This window comes from Taudactylus pleione, unplaced genomic scaffold (assembly GCF_031769625.1).
Source record: "Taudactylus pleione unplaced genomic scaffold, aTauple2 ptg000017l, whole genome shotgun sequence".
NCBI lineage: Eukaryota > Metazoa > Chordata > Amphibia > Anura > Myobatrachidae > Taudactylus > Taudactylus pleione.
In genome coordinates this window covers 18,458,110-18,472,996 of record NW_028284419.1, presented here as the reverse complement: position 1 = coordinate 18,472,996, position 14,887 = coordinate 18,458,110, and the positions used below count along the sequence as shown (strand labels likewise).

General features: G+C 42.4%; 1 protein-coding gene across 2 annotated transcripts in view; it reads right to left on the bottom strand.

Moving 5' to 3' along the window:
- LOC148540842 (DBIRD complex subunit ZNF326-like) overlaps positions 1 to 12,560 on the bottom strand; it is a 29,851-nt gene extending 17,291 nt beyond the window's left edge. Inside the window, exons 1-7 of one of the 2 annotated variants that reach the window (XM_088482281.1) lie at positions 12,411 to 12,560; positions 10,033 to 10,105; positions 8,696 to 8,771; positions 5,528 to 5,933; positions 2,556 to 2,742; positions 1,776 to 1,881; positions 452 to 599 (exon numbers count right to left, since the gene is read on the bottom strand). In XM_088482281.1, the coding sequence (XP_088338407.1) occupies positions 452 to 599; positions 1,776 to 1,881; positions 2,556 to 2,742; positions 5,528 to 5,933; positions 8,696 to 8,771; positions 10,033 to 10,075 (966 nt within the window). In that variant the 5' untranslated portion in view covers positions 10,076 to 10,105; positions 12,411 to 12,560. The remainder of the gene's footprint in view (positions 1 to 451; positions 600 to 1,775; positions 1,882 to 2,555; positions 2,743 to 5,527; positions 5,934 to 8,695; positions 8,772 to 10,032; positions 10,106 to 12,410) is intronic. The other variant, XM_088482292.1, reaches the window with a different exon arrangement.
- Between the last annotated feature and the right edge of the window lie 2,327 nt (positions 12,561 to 14,887).

Genomic DNA, 14,887 nt, shown 5'->3' with positions numbered 1-14,887 from the left:
TCTGGTACCAGCGGGGTGTAGGAGTGACGGCATGGACGTCAGTACTGCCTGTCCATGCTGTGCACGCAGTGTGCAGCCACAGCTGCGAAGAAACATCAGGGGCCTTAACAGACCCCCCCCCCCTTTGTACAGGTACCTCCGACTCAGAGCCGGGCACAGACGACAACTGAGTGCCTGAGGCTCGGGGGCGGGGTATAGGGGAGGGACCCCAGTGCATCCTGGGAGGATGAACAACTTTTAACTCTGTGGTGCCCGGATGTCTGCCACCATCGCCTATACCCCAAGGTATCCAGTGGTTACCCTATGGACCCTGCAGTAGAAATTGTGAGTTAAAGTGCCTATCGTATAATTCATGTAAATTGTATATTACAAGTTGTAGTTTATTCATGTGTACTACTTTACTTATAAGCCACAGGAGTATATTTACTGAAAATTACAGTGCATCACTTACATGCAAGAACTCCATAACAGTTTTGTCAAATTTGGTTTGTTTTTGAATATAATCCAGCATCTCCTGGTGAGCCGGACTCTCCAAGTGCTCTTCAATACCCTTTTCATCAAATGATCTAAACTTGCAGAATGAACATGTGAAGGCCATTCTGAAAAAAAGGATTTGGTTAGTAATAGAGTAAGTCACATACAGGGAAGAACTTCACAGCCATGGTACAAACAAGGCTAGCCTTAATGTGAACCTGTCAAAGCTCAAAGTACATTTAGATTGAATCTCAATAAATGCCAGTAGAAATCATTTGCATGGTATTTAAAATTAAGTTTAAACACCCCTTTTATGTGTAGATTGGTAAATTGAGGGGGTAGCTTTAAGTATTGAAAGGTTCACTCTAAAGAGACAGTAACACCTGTATTCTAGGACGACCTTGCTGTACTGACTACAACATGAATGTCAGAAACTCCTGAACAGTTGTTACTTCCTAATTGCAGGACTGGAAAGACAATAAAACATTTTAGAATTTCACTCATAGGGGGGAGATTATTTCAGTGCACTGTTAACGCCAAGAAAGAGCTACCGGAGCGATTCAATTCAGCACGCTGTTGGGCTGACAGAAGGACTTCTCGCAACCTTCTGAGGGTGCGAGCAGAAATCCGACTAAAGTGCCAACCGCAAGGCTGTTTTCTGGCTTAGTGTGGCGCCAACAGCCTCGCAGCGGGCGCTTTAGTAGGGAGAATGGCGGTTAGCAGGACTAAACAACCAGACGCTAACCAGCATTCTCCAACTTAAGTTGGACTTAACAGCGTCCTAAATTGAATAGCTCTGGGAGCTCCTTCCCAAGGCTATTAACAGTGCGCTGAATTGAAAGTTAAAGTTTTTAGCAATTAGACTTGCTAACGCGATACAGAAAACCATAACGTTCTCATTGTGTTGAATGACCATAAAGAAGAGATGTTTTAGGAGAAGGAATACCAAAAAAGTCTCAACTTAATTTATCAAAGTATCGGACAAGTTACGTTAACTTCATTGGTTAGCATATTAAAGCTAAGACCACATTCATTACTGTGAAACTGAATCAAAATGACAGGTGTTAATGTATCTTTAGAAATAGTGTGTTTAGCTTAAAGGGGAGAACTCTACAAGAGATAACAAGGAATTTTGAATAAAACAATGGAAATGCCATTAAATTTGAAATAGAAAGATGTTGGCAGTACTACCAAGTAATGGCATTACCGATGGTTTATTTAGCAGCAATAGCTGTATATTACTATTTAAATTGGCATTCCCCATTAAACTAAACACTAATTGCTAAGTAGTAAAAGCAGACCTGTACCCATCTCCATATTTTTCACTATATTTCTGTCTTCTGCGTCTTTGTTTCTGTCTTCTTGCTTCTGTTTGTCGCTTCTCTTCCTCCTCAGGATCAACAGGCTCTGGAGAAAATGTTCCATTTAGTACACATTCACATTTGCAGTGTGATTTCAACAGTGACTCCTTTAGAATTACCAACAGCAAAAGTTGGCTGTAGGCAGTGTATCATTACCCTTCCCGTCCTGACAATCACAATCCACTATAACTATGTGTATGATGCAAAATGCTCATTCGTACCTGTACCGATAGCAAAGCTGGCTTAACGAGAGAACCATGTACAGAGCACTACAGTGTTTTCCCCAGAAAATGTTGGCAATAGAAGCAGCCAGGTGGGAGCAGTGTAATCTGTTTGGATAATGTTTAAAAACACTTGCAGATATTGCCCACGTGCTGGCTAGATACATGTAGCGGAGTCCAGCCATGCATGCTGAGACAGGACAGGTCTACACTATCGGTCTACCATCTGCAGTGTTGCCACCGTACAAACCGCACCCTGCATCTTACACACAGGGAAGGAATCACTGCCCGTCACAGTAATGTTACCGCAGAACGACTGATTTTGTCCATCAGACGTCTGGACTAGGATAGTGCCAGGTAGCATGTAAAAAAAAATTAAATAAAAAGCCGGGGAGAGCACCCCACCGAAACTGATCCTCTGGAGAACACTGCACTACCAAGTTTATTTTACAATAAAGTAATACAATATGAACAAGTTTTAGCTAAAACTGGCACTTACCGGCAGCAGGGGTAGTTTTAACATTTTGATTTCCTCCAGGTTTTGAGAGTTTTTGTTTTTTGTTAAAGTCTACAGGAGACTTGAAAGGTTGTGCCATCTTTCTCTTCATTCCTCTTGCAATTCCACCAGATGTAAGCTGGTGCTTAAAGTCAGCCACCCCAGGTCTGCGCATACCACGACCATTTTGCTGAAAATAGGGTGAAATGTTATACAGGTGATACCCAGTTTTTCTAACTTGCCCCGTTAAAATAGCCAAGCGGCACCAAAAATGTGAATAAGCATTCTAGTCAATAAAAGGAGTTATACAATAGAAAAACCATCTAAGAAAATAAACACAGAGGGAGAGGGGTAAAAAATAAATAAAAAAAGAAATGTACATAAAGACCTCCAAACATGCCCCCAAAATGAAGTGGAAAAAATAAATAAAATAAAAGCACATTACAAATTTTACAAACGCTTAAAGGTGCAATGCATTTTTACTAATTTAAACAAGGGATCATTAATGTAGGGCTAGCTTGGAAATACTACCATGGAACAAAAGCACTTGTACTTTGTATGTCATAGCGGGATGTTTACCTCACTAACATATACAATCGAAACCAAACATCAAGAAAAAAAAAAAATGTTTAAGCCAACATAAAAGCGCTCACTTAAAGAAAAAAAAAAAAAAAAAAAAAAAAAAAAAAAAAAAAAAAAGGGTACATAAGTGGGTGTTATACTAGACTAATACCGTCAATGTCAGAAATAAAACGAAAATCCCCAAAACTCCTGTGGTAGAATACTACTGGATAATATACCCTGGCTGGTATTCTTAATGGGATTTGTGATCAGACAAGGATTAGATAAGGTGATTAGACACTTAAACTGGCCACACACTAGACCAACTTACATCCAACCAGCCAACTAGTTGATTGGTTGGAATGAAAATCTGGTAAGGTATGAAAGCAAATGACAATCAGCAATTTGCTCCCAAACGCTGGAAAATTAACAAATAAAATTAAAAAATGTTGTTTGAACAAACTGTTTAGATCAAACATTTAACAAACTTGTCTGACCGACCATTTTCATCTGTTTTGTGGCATTTAGTAGCAAATTGATGATCATTTACTCCTATATGTTAGTAGATTTTCATTCCAATCAACTAGTTGGTCTAGTGTGTGGCCAGCTTTAGGCATACATCATGCTCCAAATCTCCTACATTTTTATTACACGTGGTTTGGGTGGATATATCATTGGTTGGCACTGAACTACATCATTGGATTTTTGTACATATAACACTACTACGCTTCTGTACACCAAATTTATTGTGACCCATTGATAGCAAGAGGGAGAACATTCTGAGGATCCGCATCCTACAAAAACTCTTGATGTGCCTCTGTTAACAGCTCACACTGAGTAGGGTACAAGCCCACTAATATTTGAACACACACACACCTTGGATAAATGTTCCTCAAACCATTTTCCAAATTTACATCGACCCATTATCTTTGCCTACCACACTATTGGAGTTTTGCGTTGCGACTTTACCATCAAGAATTGATCAAAAATCCCATTAAGAATACTGGCCAAGGTTTTTTTTATCTAGTAGTATTCCACCACAGGACTTTGTTTTATTTCAGACATTGAAAGTATTAGTATAGTATAAGATAACCGACTAATGTCCTTTTATTTGTTTAAGTGAGTGCTTTATGTTGGCTTGGTAAATCCTCTTTTTCATGTTCATACCGGTGCCAGGTGACAAGTAAATTACTGAGCCTATATTGCAGCTCCTGGAGCACACATTAATTCTTTATATCCCCCCCCCCATCAAGAACATGTTATAGGACTAACTATAACTAAATGATAACTCCCTCCACAATTTAAAATGTAGGTTGAGTTCAAAGAGAACACAAATCCTGCTCTTTTGCCAGATCTGTTGGGGTACCCATGGCTACACATGTGAATAGCCGAATATTTTTTTTTCATAGAGCAGTAGACTCACAACCATCAGAGACCCCAAAAGAACTGAGATATTTATATATATATATATATGGCACTTTGTTAATTTTTTTTTTTTAGTATTTAAAGCCCTATAGTGCTGTTCCGATGTGGCTTTGTCACTTTATAGCCCTGAGTTTCACAAACTGCCATTACAGTCCTGGTTTTAAGAATATCCATGCTGGAGCATAGGCTACTTAATTAGTACGTCAGTCAATTAGAATTAACCATCTGAACTCAAGCATGGATATCCTTAATACCTGGACTGTAACGGCAGAGTTTTGGAAACTCTGCTATAGCCTATAACAGAGGTTCCCAAATTCAGTCCATTTTTTAAAGATATCCATGCTTGACCACAGGTGACATAATACCTTAGTCAATTTGATTTAGCCACCTATGCTCAATCATGGATCTCCCCAAAACCTGAACTGTTGGGGTGCCTTGAGGACCACATTTGGGAACCTCTGGCCTAGGATATTGTTTCTTGTAGGAACTTGGGAAGACAAAGCCTCAGTTTAATACATTTAAAATCACTAGTTATAGTCTGAAAGAAAATATAAAAAAAGGTAGCCCTCATGAAATTTCTAAAACCCAGCCTACTGTACAACAAATTTCTGAATACAAATCATAATACATTGCACCTTTAACCTACTCAGAACTTCAAAAAGGTCTTCATGTAACCTTTCAAATTATTTTTTTTATTTAGTTATGCTCTAATAAGGAAGACTTTTTTCCTTGTAAATGTATAGAACATAATATTATATAGAACTTTAATTTTTTCTTTCACATGGAAAGAATTTACCAAACTGGCAAAACTCCCAGTTTAACCTTTAAAGCATTACTTCTTTAAAGTCAACATTGATACTGGGAGAACATATCAGCCTCTAAGCATATTTGCAATAAAATAAATATGGACATTATGCCATTTTAAAGTTCTGGTCTGGAAATAATTCAAAGTGACTATCAAAAAGAATCTGAGAAGATTCTGTACTTACTCCTCCTCTGCCACGGCCTCTGCCTGCTGCTGGTCCTCCAAAAGCATCACTGCTTCTGCCACCAAATGCACCGTCGGGATAAGCAGGCATTCCTCTTCCCCGAGAGCCTACTGCAGCAGGCTTCATATAGGGTGAAGAAAAACCGCCGTAGGAAGAGTAAGTGTCTCTTCCTCTGTCCTCCATAAACCCAGTCCTCACTTTTGCTCGTGTGAAAGACGGATCCCAGCTAGACCCGCCCTGGTTTCTACTTTCAACAGAGGCAACGCTACTCCGGTATGGATTCTCATATGGATCATCATAACTATCTCCGTAGCCTTGATCGGATTCATTATAACCATAGCCAGATCTGTACAGATCTCGCCCACCCACAGAAGACCTGGAGTCAAAAGACTCATAAGGTCCAAACCTGGAAAAATTGACGTAAGGAGAAAAATAGATGTAAGCTTACCAGAATTAAACAAAGCAGAACACAAAAGCATCAGTTGACATTTATCAACTTGACATTAAAATATCAAATAATAAGTGCATCAACTAAACTAATATCTTTAGACAGGTCAATTAAGATAACCTCCCAAAATCTGGAAAGTTTTTCATTAAAAATTAACTGAAGACTGATTAGATGCATCAGAATATTGATACACCAAAGGAGAGCGATATTTTGACAGATTGCAGTTTGTATAAAGGCATAAGACATCTTAATAAGCTTTGCCTACAAGTGCAGTACCCTCAGGCAGTTAAATTGCTAAGGTAAATGTTACAGCAAGTCCAGATTTGGGGAGTCCTTATTTAGAAATGGCTAAATATTTGACACTGCAATGCACAAAAGATACAATGTATCACATTAATCTAATTCTTACTGTAAAGGTGCCCACACACAGATATTTTACAAGAACTGGCCGATTCTGACGCATTGGAACGACAGATCATGTAAAATATGGCCAAATCGTGAGTCCCCACTCACGATCACGATGCGAAGTGTGCCCCCGCAGGTCGCACACTGCATAGTCAGATCTGCCATGCAGATCCGACACTCTAGGACCCGATGCACTGTGAAACTGGATGCAAGAGAGTTTGAAGATTGGACACCAAATCGTGTGCAGAGCTGCCGGGGAGAGTTTGCAGGGAAATCGTACACATCGGCTGATCGTGTGCAGATTGCCATATCTGTGGGCACCTTAAGTTACATTTAGCAAGGCATCAAAAGCTCCAAATTCCTCATCTAGAAGAAAATAAGTAGGTGTATGTATTAACCCATATAAAATTACATGTACCTAAGAGAATTTGAGTCAATACACTGTAAAGCAGGTGCACCAAACAAAAGGAGGAATTCAATTACCATCATGTGGATGTAGCTCCCAGAGCCATTCAATTGATTGCAATGCACCCAGCACTTAACCTTGGAGATGCAACTTACCACGACTAATGCCCAAAGCTTAGTCGTGGTAAACTACTTCTGAAGTGCCGGGCGTAATGCAGTTAACGCACAAGGTAAGCTTCAGGCTAGACCTAAGGCACTAGTTGATGCAGATTTCTGCTCACACCATCTGTAGGGTATGAGCAGAAATTCACATTAATACCTAGTCTCGGGGAGTAATTGAATAGCTCTGCGTACTTAACTCAGGGGCTACATCCCCTCAATGCTAATTGAACTACCTCAAACACACCTAAATGCAAAAATATCATTGTTTAAAACTCCAGCTAACTAACACACTGCTTGTAACATCAACCTTAAACTGAACAAAAGCGGAGAGCTCAAAACTGATTTATCTTCGTAAACATTGCTGCAGAGATAGAGTATAGTACGAGAGACGTGTGTAAAATGGAAAATCTGTAACACTGCATCATAAGTACCATACAGACTTCAGTAACTTGGATACTTGAAAATTCGTACAACTTTGTAGTGTTAAAGTGCATACACATGATTTTTTGAACAATTATCGATAACTATATTGTTTACTTCAATCGTTGAAAAAATCGTTCACTTTGAGTTAAAACGATGAACGATTATCGTTCATGCGCGTTCACGGTTGTAGTTTAGTCAGACTGACCAACTCAACGATTTTCAGTAAGGGAATATGTAAAAATTGTTTGCAATTCAAAAAAATTTTTAATTACATTTAATTAATGAATCGAGCCCTAAATTTGTTAATAGGAATTTATGCAGTCAGCTTTTGCTGTTGTTCTAAGCCGAAGCAGCAGCATCTATACAGCGATCCTGCCACAAATTGAACATTATACTGCCTAGCAGCAGTTTCAATTTACACGCTGATAACCAGTCAAAAATAAAAATGTAGCATGGCAGTACTGCTATGCTAATAGTATTGTGTGGTAGTAATTTTAAACTGTAAGCTCCAAAGTGGAATGACATGAACCAAACATTCACAGTAAAGTCCTGTACCCTATAAAGTTTAACAAATAGTTATGCTAAACAGGCACATTACTTAATTTTTTTTAATCATTACCCAATTCACAGGTTCTCAAAGTCGACCCTCAGTACCCCAAACAGTGCACGTTTTCCAGTTCTTGGCACAGAATCACAAGAGATATTAGCTCCACCTGTGGATCTTTTAAAATGTGTCAGTGAGTAATGAATACACCTGTGCACCAACCTGGTGACCTTCAAACCGTGTACTGTGTGGGGTCCTGAGGACAGAGTTTGAGAACGACTGACCTAATTGATCAAAGTTTTAATTTAATAGGAATGTTCACCTTACAAGAGCAAGTTCAAGTAATTTTAGGTATGCTACAAATTTACTGTAGGACACTTAAATAACTTACAAACGTCAATATATCCAGCCAACTATAGCTGAAAACCCTGAAGCTCAGCATTTAAAAGCAATGTAGGACAATTTACTTTTACTGATCATGCATATATAATGTAGATTAGAAATACAACAGGATTTTCATGAGATTATGATACCTAACCGGATTTAGGAATCTGTAATACTCTGAAATTTTATTTTTTATTGGCATATTGCTTTTAAACGCAAGTGCATAGTGTGTCTAGGGAAGGGGTAACTGAAAGAAAAGCTCTTTAGATATAGAAAAACCATCTGACACATGATTTGTATGGCTATTACCACTTAAAATAATATAGCTACACATCTAGTGGAATATGGTTCTGTTAATAAGAAGGCATTCCTAAGGCTACAAATGTAGAACATTTACCCGTCACCGGCGTTTTCCATTGAATAGCTGTCCATACCATGCCCATAAGATCCATGCACATAATCACGTTCCATACCTGAAAACGAACATTTAGAATTTAAAAAGCAATTTCCCCTGGAGGGCGACATGTAGACATGCCATATGGCAGCAAGGGGAAGGCATATGTGGATTATAGGGATAAAATGCAAATTGATCATTAAGGGGTCTAGGTACTAATAATCGCAGACCAGCCGTGAATAATATCTGCCTAACTCGCCAGGGATATTTTCATTATTAATAAAAATATCCCCGCTATGTACAACAGGGAACTCGCAGGGACAGCGGTTGCGGTAACCGATGTCCCTGCAAGTTATATCCCCGGAATTTAGGAGAAGTCTTTCAAACTAAGTGAAAGACTTCCACAGTGGAACCAGATGCTGCGCACAGTGTCAGCTTCCGGACCCAGCCGGGTACTGCGTGGGAGAAATCGAAAGCTCTCTCCTGCCCCTGGAGTCCCCATAGGCTTACAGCAGTTTACACCATCTGAAGATTCTGTAAACTAGCGGGGCTAAAGTCCAGTTAGTTAGTATATAGGGATCAGACCGTAGTCCCCATTTATAATAATGGAGACTGCGATCTCCAGAGGTAATTAGCACTTTTCAGGAGATTTCTGTGAAATCTCCTGCATTGTGCTTTTAGTACATAGGTTCACTACATAAATGTATGCAGAAACTGAGTCTGCATAATTTTATGTAAAAAAACATTGATACATTGGCCCCCCACGTTTCAAAGGAGGTTGCTAGCCACCCCTACTACATTTAAAAAAACAATTTGGTAACTTTTGGGAAAAAAAAAAAAAATGTAGTTAAAGGTTTTAAATGCCTCCCAAAGAGGGGAATTCAATGCGATGTTGAATAGCCGCTGGAAGGAGCTCCCACAGCTATTCAATACACCGCACTGTGTGGTCGAAGAATGCCGGTTATCACGCCTTAACAAGGGTGTTAAGACACGTCAACCAGCATTCTCTGACCAAAGTGCCGGGCGCGCGGCTGTTAGCACCGCACTAAACAGAAAAACAGCTGCGCGCCTGGCACTTTGGTCGGATTTCTCCTCGCATCCCCAGGCGGGGTGCAAGAAGAAATCCTTACCGCGTCCAAACAGCGCAGTGAATTGAATAGCTGCGGGAGCTCCTTCCCGCGGCTACTCAACATCGCGTTGAATTGAATTCCCCCCCAAAGATAGTGGGCATGAAAGGGAATTGGTTTTGTGAGCAGAGAGTCTACAAAAAACAGGATATTATAAATTGAAAAGGAAAAAAAAAACAAAATCAAAACACACACCTCTCCCCCTCCCATTACCTGCATTTAAGGACCAAGCTTTTCTACTTTGACCACCATCCATCCTTAAGGGGACTTTTGTTAGGCTTTATGGCTGATACAATTTGAAGAGGAAACAAGATAGAAGAGAGATAAATCGATAACAAATTAGTTAACAGAATGAAAAATAAATAAATAATAAAATAATGAATGTATTAGACTAGACACACATTAAGTGCTCTGATATGGCAGCGTTACTTTTGGGAGAAGGGAAGACAGACAATGGCAATAGTCATTACATGCACACCATGGGCGGAATTAAATTGTTTTCACGGCCCGCATCCCCCGTCTAAAGTGACAGGAGATCGCGGGCCGCTATGCAATTGTTCTAGATTTTCGTGCTAATCGCGCCCAAAGTGGTCGGGCTTAGCCGCGTAAAGCAGCTAAACCCGACCAAAGTGCTGAGCACGATCGCGAAAAGTGATGTTTGGGCACCCAAACATGTCACTTTTCGCACATTTCAGCTCTCATCCCCCAGGGGCTGCGAGCTGAAATGTAGCGCTGGCAGCTGATCGCGCCCGACAGGAGCAAGAATTGAAAAGCACCGTCGGGCGCGATAGGGGCTGGAATCAATTGAATTCCGCCCCATGTGTGGTCGGAGAATGCCGAAGTCTCCTAGTGGCCAGCATACAGGCGGCCTGCAAGCACCGAGGAGATGGCAGGGAGCACATTACAATGATAGAGAAACAAAGGCGTAGTCAATGCGGCCAACGACACAAACCCGTTGCCACTTGAGCAAGGGTGTAATATAGGCCCAGAAACCATTTTACCAGGGGAAAAGCAGTACACAGTAGCAACTCTGTGTACGCAAAAGGTTACATGGGTGCAGGAGAACCGATCACAATGAAGCCGCACAATAACAGCGGTGGAGAGCTAGGCGGATAGTACAGAATGCGCACATTACACATACTCTCCAACATGACCCCTACCACCAAGTACAAAAAGCTCTGCTCCTAAGCTGGGTTCAAACTAGAAAATATGTCGCCAAATACAGCGGATCATGCAGACGTATCGTTCACATCGACCAGTGTGTACCCGCTATGTCGCTAATGATGCAGGACATCCTCCATCGGACCTGCATGCTGGTCTGACAGATGATATCGTTAGCAGGGGCCACCACTAACGAGGATTGTACACACTACTGGCCTCCATAATTCCTACTTAAATTTAGGATTGTAGTCACCGGTGATAACACACATCAATTAACTAGTTCAACACAAGTGACACCAAAAGCACAGCAATTTGGTTGTACCTGGTGGAAGGGGTCATGTTGTAGGGCAGGGGTCTTCATGGAGCCATTCCCCGTGGCCCACCGATGGTTATTGTAGTGCAGACCGCAGTAAGTGCAACCTGCACTACAGCGCCATCGATAGCAGTGTGTTTGTTTTGACAGCCAGCCAATGAGAATCAGACTCAATGGCTGCTGCACCCACTGCAGGAGCTGGGCTAGAGCTCACTCATGAGCGCCATCTTCCGGCTCCCGCGGTGGCTATAGGAGAGACATTATGACGTCTCTCCCATAATTCAGAGCGGGACGGTCAGGGAGGACAGAGGAGCGGACGGCGGCAGGAGCAGGGATTCAGGCAAGAGTTTGCATTTTTTTCTTTACGTGTGTGTTTGCCTGTACTACTTGGGGCACTACTGGGGGGGAACCACTATTGTGGGAACTGCATCGGGGGCAGGGATCTTGGGGACTACTACTTGGTAGGGACCACTACTGTGGGCACTATATAAATTGCACTGCACAGGGGGACCACTACTGGGGGCAGGCAGTGAATAGGGAGGACCACTACAGGGGGCACCACTACAGGGTGAACTGCATAAGCACTGCATAGGGGTGATCACTACTGGGGGTCTGCATAACGGGGACATTATATAAGGACCACTAATGGGGGCATTATATAAGGGGCACTACATGGGGTGGGGCATTGCATAATGGGGACCAGTACTGTGGCCACTGCATAGGGGGCACTCACAAGTCATAAGTCTGTGAGGAGGGGAACACAGTTTAAATACCGCTTAGTGGCCATCGGCTTCGTTGAGTGTGGCCCACTCAACCTTAAAAGGCTGAAAACCCCCTGTTGTAAGGTCTCACATTACAGCGAGGAAGCAGACGCCAGACGGGGTGTATAAGGGGTAAAAAGTTGGGGATAAAGACTTAGTAGCCGGGAACTACCTATCAAGGAGGCAAAAAAACTGAATATATTTAAAAATAATCGGCAGAGGACTGAGAAGTCACCGACCGCTGCCCAAGGACAAATAAAAAAACCGAGCCGCCATGTTAGATAAGCTGCCTCGCCTGCAACCACACGAACAACCGGGGCCCGGGGCACACGGGACAATAATGGACCGACTCTCACCTGAATCAAACGCAGAGCGGGGTGATTGGGTTTCCTAAAAGGATCGGCGTAGACCGGACACGTCCTATCTCTGCTGCTGCCTGGAACGATGCAAATGGAGGAGTACGAGCAGCTTCCTTCCTCCTCAGCTGCTGGGGTGACGTCACGGCGCCTCCGCCCTTCAAGCTATTGGCCGCGATGAAATAGCGATGTCACGTGGTCACCTCATTCCCGCGCCGCAGATCCAGGGCCGGATCCTCTTTGTCACTGACTGACTGACCCCCTGGGAAAGGGAGGGTGGGATTGGTATCGCGCCCTGAATGCGGGAGAGGAAACATAGTAGCAGTAGAGATTTATATAACTGATTGCAATATGTGTGGAAAAGATGGAAATAGGGCTGCACTCCCTTTACGTAGAAGTTACTGGTATTTTACTAGCTCACTGTTCTCCTAGGTTTTGGGCTTTGTACAGGTGGTTACGCTAGATGGGCACAGGAACATGTATGTAGCAGATTATTTTTTTTTATCGTAAAGGAGGAGGAGGAGGAGCAGCACATCTATCAGCCCTTTTTTTTTTTTTTTGCTTACACCATGAGTAAACTAGTTTATGCTTGATATCATGTATACGGGTTATGAATAAGATGGTGGTAACTGTTTTATGCCTATTGAGGCATTTGTGAAGGAGAGGTATCTTGCAATCCCTGACCCACAGCCTCCTGCTTTGATGAAATCGCTCAGAAACTGACAGTGTGCACATAGGCAATGCCAGAAACTGGAGGAGGCTGGAAGTAATTCACAGTGACGGCTCTTTATGGAAAGCGCTGTCCCTGTAGAAATTGTTAGTACATAGCAGGAAAAATCACATAAAAACTGGACCTATTTAGGGGCTGGCTGGCAAAGTTTAGCCTGCGGGGCATGCACTGGCCCATGAGTGGCGGCCCTATTTTTTTATATATATATATCAAGTATCTTTCTTATTAGGAGCTATGCAGCCCCAGGTTTAAGGAAAGACACACTGCACTCCTAAAGGGGCCTATCCATTAGCAGATAAATTGAACGATATATCATTCGTCGTTCAATTTATCTGCTATGGTTAGGCCCTGAACGATGACAGATGCGCACTCCTGCGGCCAATAAATTGAATCTTTCATCTCTCCAACATGTTGGTCAATTATCACATATCGCTGCCAGATATTAGAAATATCTGGCAGTTTATATGCGTTAAACGACGAAAGATATCTGCAGCAGCTACAGAGCAAAAAATACACTCACTGAATGATGTCATGCGATATCGTTCGTCTTTTGCCAAAATCTGTCATGTTCATGACAGATATCTTTCAGGGAATCGGTACGATTTACCGGCGGTTGTAATCCCGACAGCGGCATCCCGGCAGGGGAGGAAATCCCGTTCATCCAAGGTAAGTATCTACTAATCTATTTATACTCCCTAACCCTCCCTTAGGGGTGCCTAACCCTAATCCCCCCTCTAAGTGCCTAACCCTTCCCCGCCGCCTAAATCTAAGTTCCTCGGGGAGGTGCCTAACCCCAAGTCCCCCCCCCCCGGGGGTGCCTAACACTAAACCTAACCTCCTGGGGGGTGCCTAACCCTAAGTCCCCCCCGGGAACCCTAAACCTAACCCTCAGCGCCCGGCATCCCGATCGGGATGCAAGGCTAGACACTTGGCGGGATATGATAGTCGGGAAGCCGGCTGTCGGCATTAGGTCCGCCGGCTTCCCGACTGCATACCTCTTTCAGCACTGCCACCGGAATTTTCAATAGATGTCTTTCAGCTTTCAGAAAAACATCTGCTAATGGATAGGCCCCTTTAGGTGAAAATAATGATGAATTTAATTCAATAGCTTTATGCGCAAGTTGACGCTTCAAGGTAACTTGAACCTTTTCATCAGGACATGTGTAGCAAAGAAAAAGAAAATGTCTTACCTTTATGAGTGCAATTCTAGGGGTCTATTTATCAAGCAGTGAAAAGTGTGGAGAAGTTGCCCATAGCAACCAATCAGCTCCTACCTATTATTTTATAGACTGTACTTGATAAATGCTACTTCAAAGCTGATTGGTTGCTATGGGCAACTTTTCCACTTCTCCATGCTTTTTACTGCTTGATCAATAGACCCCCTATTGTGTAAGGAACATGGCCATGCTGAAGGTGCCCACACACATAGCGAATATTCATCCAATTTGGCCGATTTCGATGAATCGGGTAAAAAAAATGTAGAAATCATGAGTTTATACTCAAGCACGATGCCGATGCGCGTCCCTGCTTGTCGTACCTCGCATCCTCTGATCTGCCGTGCTGTAGGGCAGATTAGCCAACCTGGAATACGATGGAAGCCGATCGTGAGGGGTTTTTTTTACATCACGACGAATCGTACGATTCATCGCACAGCTCGGAATTTGACTGACAGCTTCCTGTGCACACCCCTCCGCCATCTTATGCAGCATTGTGTATGGAGGAAGATAGACGCACATTCAGGAGCCTG